Source organism: Tachysurus vachellii, chromosome 10, assembly GCF_030014155.1.
Source record: "Tachysurus vachellii isolate PV-2020 chromosome 10, HZAU_Pvac_v1, whole genome shotgun sequence".
NCBI classification, from domain to species: Eukaryota; Metazoa; Chordata; class Actinopteri; order Siluriformes; family Bagridae; genus Tachysurus; species Tachysurus vachellii.
In genome coordinates, this window is record NC_083469.1 from 27671923 (window position 1) to 27679422 (window position 7500).

Below are 7500 nucleotides of genomic sequence, written 5' to 3' on the forward strand. Positions count from 1 at the left end.
TATATCCAAAGAATAAAAACAACACGTCGGCGCGTGAACGAGACAGAGCCGTTTTTACACCGAGAGCGCGAGCAGATCTAAGCTATAAAACGAGCATAACGGAGAACAGAAGACTGCAGTGTTTCATTAAGTAAAATAAAGAAATTAAAAATAAAAGAGAAGATGCCTCGGGGGTTTTTGGTGAAACGGAATAAACGCGCTGTAGGGGCATCGTACCGGATCCGACATGAGAGCGCAGAGGTGCAGAAATCAGACCTGCACGCGCTGAATCAGGAGATGTCCAGCGACCCGGTCAGAGCACCGAGAACAGACGCCGCTGCGCAGCCGCCAGAACTGTCAGCTTACGGGCGAAGTGATTTCCACAGCAGTAGCATTAAGGATTATAACGAAGATGATGATGATGAGGATGAAGAAGATAACGGCGCTGAGGAGGCTTGTGTCAGACCCGCGGTGCCCGTGAGCGCGGTATTAAAGCGCTCCCCTTTCCCTCGGTGTTTGAGTTCACCGGCCGCCGCAGAATCGTTCCCGGTTTCCTCCATCGAACGCCTCCTCCTGTCCAGCCACGCGGACGTGAAGTTTGCTCCGTTCCCTTCGTCATTTCAGCAGAACTTTAAGCACGAAACCAAAAGCAAGCCGCCGGTGAGGAAACCGAAAGTCGCACGGAAGCTCACTTTTGAAGACGAGGTCACGACCTCTCCGGTGCTCGGATTGCGGATCAAGAAGGAGAGCCCCGGGACCGCGCCGGTACCGAGGAGCAAGAAGCCGCTGGGGGAGTTCATCTGTCAGCTCTGTAAGGAGGAGTACCAGGACCCGTTCTCCTTGGCGCAGCACCGGTGCTCACGCATCGTCCGGGTGGAATACCGGTGTCCCGAGTGTGACAAGGTGTTCAGCTGTCCCGCTAATCTGGCTTCACACCGCCGCTGGCACAAACCGCGCGACTCTCAGGACGGGAAGAAGGTTCAGGTGCACGAGAAGGCGTCAGTGGAAGGGAAGGAGAACACGAGCGAGATGAGCGTGAAGCAGCAGCATCTGTTTTTCTCCGCTGAAAGCGCACAGAGCAGCACGTCTCTCACGGACACGTGTCGTGGCGCGTCGGACAAGTGCTTTGATTTGCGCGCGAGCTCCAGTGACGACGGCGCGAGGATGTTTGAGCGTCGCCGCGACGACACGAAGCCGCTGACACCGGGGTTTCTGTGCGCTCGAGCAATAGGACGAGGAGGAGAAAGAGCAGATGAGGAAGAGGAAGAGTACGCGTGCCACTACTGCGCCAAGACGTTCCGGAGACACGCGTACCTGAGGAAACACGTCGCCGCTCACCAGAGCGTCCACGCGGCGGCGTACAAGAACGCGGAGAACACACCGATCCTGTACACGTGCCATCTGTGCGGTGCGCGTTTCCCCTCGGCGGATGTGCGCGAGAAACATCGGCTGTGGCACGCGCTTGCGGGACCGTGCACGGGAAAGACTGCAGGAGCCTTGATGAGACCGGACCTCATGCTGCCCCCAAAACCGAGCCGGATGTGGGAAGTTCCGACTTAACGTGTTCATACTGCTGACAGTTTTTAGGACATTTTACAAGTGCGAATAAATCACGTGTCACACGTGTAAAAACAAGCAATGAATTTTCATGGTGGGTTTATGAGCTAAAACAAAACAAAAAAACAGTAAATAAGAGATTATATTACACCATAAAATAACAACAACAACAACAACAATAATAATAATAATAATAATGAATACTGCGATGATATTAATGACGTAATTCAGTGCAGTTGTGTAAATTAGTCACTTTTGTCTCCTAAATCACACACAGTACAACATGATGCTGTCAAAGGCTTTTAATGCATCATTTCTTCGGGATTATACAAATAAAAAGATAAATAAGTCAAAATGGAACTACGAGTAACATTAATAATAATCTAGAATAATAAAAAAATATTGGAGCTTTAATGAATCTTATTGATTATTATTAATGTAAAGCGGATCAAAGTGGGAATGTTGGAGGTTTTATTAAAACCAGTTTCATCAGTCACCACGTCCCTGTGATGGAGGGGTGAGGTTTTAGTCCCTCACTGTAACCTTCTGTCTGATTCCTTTAAACGTGGTTTTCCAGGTAAAAGATATGAAACTTAAAGGGATGAAGATGCGATTTTCACTCCAGCGACCTGCAAGAGTTCTGTTAGTTTCTTTACTGCTCTTACTTTAGCTTTGATTTCAGCACAATCTTCATGATGGAAATGTGAATGTTGTTCTCCTGAACTCAAACGCTTCCTCTCACGCGTCCTACACCTGAACTCCACGTGTCCAGCACCATCCTTCTACACCTGAACTCCACGTGTCCAGCACCATCCTCCTTTACCTGAACTCCACGTGTCCAGCACCATCCTCCTTCACCTGAACTCCACGTGTCCAGCACCATCCTCCTTCACCTGAACTCCACGTGTCCAGCACCATCCTCCTATACCGCAGGGGGAAGATTTCAGGGGTTTTAGTGACTCTGTGTGTGTGTGTGTGTGTGTGTGTGTGTGTGTGAGACAACACTTCACCTGCTCCTGATAAAACGTGCTATGGTGATGAAGGGTGGCTGATATGACAAAACCACGTGAGATCACGTGACCCCTGAGGCGCTTCTACGTTACATGACGTGCACCAGGATGTTTATCTTTACTCGCTTCCAGCAATACACGAATGCTGCTGTTAATAATGAGGGATAAATGTATTCGTTATTAATAAACACATCATATCATAATATTATATTTATAAAGTACATGTAATAAAAAGGTAGAAAATGTAACAAATGACTGAAAACACGATGTGGATGATGCTGATGGTGTGACGTCACTTGATTCAGTCCTGCTCACGTGTAAAAGACAGTGTAATAGAGAAACAACAAGAACAAGACAAATCTAAAGACTGGTGTGTGTGTGTGTGTGTGTGTGTGTGTGTGTGTGTGTGTGTGTGTGTGTGTGAGATTTACTGATGATGATGATGATCTTGTAAAATCTGCCTTATTAACGTTAACGACGCCACATTATGTTGATGGAGTCATTAAAACACATCGGACATGTAAATGATTTAGTTTGTACGGAAAGTTTAAAGTTAACGGTGACGTGTTTTACAGTCGTTTCTCTGGCTCGTGTGTAATTGTACGTTTGTGCTTTTATCGTTTTTGTGTCACGTCTGAAGAGAGAAAGTGTAAAATGTGAAAGTTTCTGAGAAAAGAAACTGAACTCTAATAAATCATCAGATTCTATTCAATAAATCTGCGTTTTTCCCTTCAGTCGGAAAACAAATGACTTAAATATATACAATAAATACACAAGAAATACACAAGAAATAAACAATAAATACACAATAAATACAGTAAATACTCTGGGAAGGAAAAAAAAACAGGGAAACTTCACACTGCACAAAAATCCCCTTTTCTTCTGAAATCTATTTAAATCATTTCTTCATCTCTATGTAGATAAAACTGTGTGTAAACCTTTACAGATAAAACAGCCTACATGATGTGGGCTGTTTTTTTACACTACAGTGAATTTACACGAATAAATGATTTCACTGCCAAGAGCAGCAGGAAAAAAGAAGGGGCGTGTCTAATTTGCATAATCAATCCCAGGTCATTGCATTATTCATGAGACTAGACGAGTGCAGATGTTTCTAGCCCAGTTTTACATCGGAAACATCTTTTAATATTTAGATTAGACAAAAAAAAAGAAAGAAAATGGAGGAGCTCAAGAACACGTATTAGCCAATCAGAAAACAACTTCGTCTTTCATTTATTTCAGATATTTTGGAAATATTTTTACTGGAATGATTTTTTTTGCTCTTCATCTTTGCTTATATATATATATATATATATATATATTTCTCGTTTCTTTGCGTTTACTGTTGTTGATCTTTTTTATTTATTTGTTCTAACAGTGAACCTGTAAAGCACTTTAAAGTTATATATTATATAATAATTCAAACAAACACTATTATTAATAATAATGAAACACTGACGGTGATGTAAGTGAGAATACATTTTATTTGTGTTTAAATGCATGTCTGAATTTCCTCTTTACAAACGTGTGTGTATTGTGTAGTTCTTCTAACGCATGCAGTCATCACGTGTCATGCAGTGTTGTCTCTCAGCAGTAACGTACACCAGCATCTTACACGTCCACGTCCCAGCGTGCACATCTTTTAGCTTTCTGATAAAAAACCATCTCTTGTCTGTGTGAAAAATATTCAGGCTCCTGGCGGCACGCGTCACATTTAAAGCACAAACATTCTATAAAAACTTCCCCCAGTTTAAACTCAATGATTAAAGCACATCAGAGCCCTGAACACTGACAGCCAAAACCCTTCCAGGGTCTGTAATGTGTCTTACATAAAGAGCTTTAAAACTCAAGCTTAATCAGGGCAGGTACGTGGGGGCACTTACTTTTGCTCCAGTGTGTATCCAGGGCTCTGATTGGTTTCTCTGTAGCTGCAGAATTAAATGCTGACTTGTGTGTGTGTCTCTGATTCTATCTGCAATTCACTTTTGTCAACAAGAATTAGTTCACGTGTAAATATGTGTATGAGAGAGACAGACAGGGAGACAGAGAGTGAGACAGACAGACAGAGACAAACAGAGAGACAGACAGACAGAGTGTGAGACAGACAGACAGAGAGTGAGACAGACAGAGAGACAGACAGACAGACAGTGAGACAGACAGACAGAGTGTGAGACAGACAGACAGAGAGACACAGACAGAGAGTGAGACAGACAGAGAGACAGACAGACAGAGAGTGAGACAGACAGTCAGACAGTGAGACAGACAGTGAGACAGACAGAGAGTGAGACAGACAGACAGAGAGTGAGACAGACAGACAATGAGACAGACAGACAGAGAGAGCACACTCCGGCCGACATGCCTTACACATCTGTAGGAAAATAAAGGCCTTGCCCTCTTCTGTATGTATGAAGTCTAATCCTAACTGTGTGGTGTTTAGTTTTTGCAGCTGCTTTAAACACTGTTAAATATGTACACAGACCAGACGCTGCTCACTATACACACTGTCTACATACAGATATATTCTCACCTTTATATTTATATATATGTACAAACACGAGTCATTAGGAGTGACATATACACACACACACACACACACACACAGTGCTTCTGTACAACAGAAAAACAGTGTAATGTAATGAAACACTCTCAGATTCACTGTTTCACACTCGAGTAACACAGACGTGGTTTATACCACAGCTACAGTGCTAATGGAGCTAAAGAGCAATAGAACCCAAGAGCCTCCAGTTTAGTGTGAAGAGTTTTAACTACATGCTCATACTCGAGCGTTATTACTGAGCTTTTCATGTTAATAATCACTCAGTTATTTATTCATTACATTTTATAACAATGTTTATTAAATACTATATATTTATTTATATTTTACTGTTTTTATTTTAAATTTTGGTAATTATATAATTTTTAATTATTTACTAATTTGATGGAATTTATTACGCATACTGTGTGTGTGTGTGTGTGTGTGTGTGTAATTTTGTAGTTTGTTTAAACTTTTCTCCTTCTTTCTCACTCTAATTTTGTTCAGCTCACAAACTTCATTAATTCCCTTTTGAGAACATAAGAGAAGACATTTTAAGTCTAGAACATAAGATTTTGCCTTTAGTTTCCCCCAAAGGAGGCATTACAGTGGGAGGACATGCACACGTGAACACACACACGAACACGTGCACACACTCAAGTGTATTGTGCTAAACCGGAGGCTATAAGCTTCCTTTACTTGCGAGTGCCATTAGCCTTGTAGCTCTGGTTTCAGAGGTAAAGAGAACTAGCTTTAGTGGAGTATAAAAGAACAGCAGTGAGGAGGATCATCACCAGATGGCTGTGTTTCATTTCACTGCTTTGTAAAACATCAGTAACTGAAGCTGCGGAACTTGTGATCGGTCGATAATCAGCGGCGTGTTTACTTCCGTCTGATCTCAGTAATGTTAGATCAGAAACATCATCAGAAGAGATGCACAGGTTTTAAACCACACGCATCACCACCGTTACCATGGCGTTGGGTTCCTCAGTAACCTTTCATCCGAAAGAATTTCAGATTTTATCAAAATATCATGACATACAATAATATCAGCACATGATGACAAGAGTGTGTGTAGTGAGAAGTGCAGTGGAGTGTGTAGTGTGTGCATGTTTCAGTGATCGATGTGCTCTGTGAGTGTGTGTGTGTGTGTGTGTGTTCAGGTCTTGTTGGCTGATCCTGATGAACGTCGTAGCTTCATGGACACGCGGCTCTTGCTGGCTCGAGGAAAAATGGGTGAGGATAAATCAGCGGTGTCCAGCGGCATGCTCGGGTTCTCCAGGAAGGAACCTGTAGAAGAGTACAGCATGACAGCATCACCTTCTGACCTCTGACCTCCTGCAGTCAGCGACACTAACTAACCTTTAATGTCTGGATGGTTTAAAGGAGCACCAGCTGAATGAGATTTCTTTTATATCTCTAGATATGATTTATGAAATATTACCAGTTCAAGCTAAAGATTATTAGATGGCTGTGAAAAGCTGTCTGGAATGTGTGTGTGTGTGTGTGTGTGTGTGTGTGTGTGTGTGTGTGTGTGTGTGTGTGTGTGGGAGAAAAATGTTAAATATTACATGAAGCAAAACAATAAACACACATAATATTAATAATAACAATAACAACAAGTGGAATAAAAGTTGTCAGTGAGGAAGCTGATGAACGTGTGAGCGAAAAAATCACTGTGCAATAAACACACAGAGGAAAAGGGGGAGGAGCCAATCATAAATAAGCACGATTACACACCAGCACTCACACACTGGGTTAGTGTTACAGTTTCACTGGGTTTTAAAACACACACATTGAATACACTGTAGTGAAAGTGAGTCCATGCGAAAGAACAGATGTGGATTAGATGAAGAGAAAGACAAATGTTTTTGTGTGTGTGTGTGTGTGTGTGCCACAGTCTTACCTTTAGATACACACGAGTGTGTGATTATCATCTAAAGGAGAAACACAACAGAAAAGCAAAAAATGGAAGAAAAATAAAAAGAAGAAAAAATAAAAAACAGAATAATGATCAATTGGGATGTGGAGATGTTCAGGTGAGAAAATCTCCACATCTGGATCTGATGAGGAAACAGAGCTGGAACTGTAGTGTTTCAGGAGAAAGTTGTGAAATCACACAAATCAGATGTAACTACTGACTGAAACACTATGCAGGAGGTCATGCATGGGGGTGGGGTGGGGGGGGGGGTTTGTCTAAAACTGGTGTGTCACAGGGAGACAATGAGCTGCTCACTGAGCATCAGATATCAGTCTGTGCTGCATCAAGTGCTATATGAATAATGAGAGAGCCCTGCCCCACCCATTTAGAGATCAGGCCCCACCCATTTAGAGATCAGGCCCCTCCCATTTAGAGATCAGGCCCCACCCATTTAGAGATCAGGCCCCTCCCATTTAGAGATCAGGCCCCTCCCAATTAGA

At 42.7% G+C, this 7500-nt stretch overlaps 2 protein-coding genes across 5 annotated transcripts in view; one reads left to right on the plus strand and one right to left on the minus strand.

Moving 5' to 3' along the window:
- LOC132852400 (insulinoma-associated protein 2) overlaps nucleotides 1-1732 on the plus strand; it is a 1864-nt gene extending 132 nt beyond the window's left edge. The window contains exon 1 of the mRNA XM_060879607.1: nucleotides 1-1732. This exon is cut by the window's left edge and continues 132 nt beyond it. Coding sequence (XP_060735590.1) covers nucleotides 163-1539 — 1377 coding nt within the window. The 5' untranslated portion in view covers nucleotides 1-162 and the 3' untranslated portion in view covers nucleotides 1540-1732.
- A 2280-nt stretch (nucleotides 1733-4012) lies between these two features.
- The window catches only part of ralgapa1 (Ral GTPase activating protein catalytic subunit alpha 1), a 50311-nt gene continuing 46823 nt past the window's right edge, over nucleotides 4013-7500 (minus strand). For 3 of the 4 annotated variants that reach the window (XM_060880586.1, XM_060880585.1, XM_060880582.1), the window contains one exon: nucleotides 4013-6369. In XM_060880586.1, coding sequence (XP_060736569.1) covers nucleotides 6239-6369 — 131 coding nt within the window. In that variant the 3' untranslated portion in view covers nucleotides 4013-6238. Of the gene's footprint in view, nucleotides 6370-6985; nucleotides 7017-7500 lie in introns of all 4 variants that reach the window. The other variant, XM_060880584.1, reaches the window with a different exon arrangement.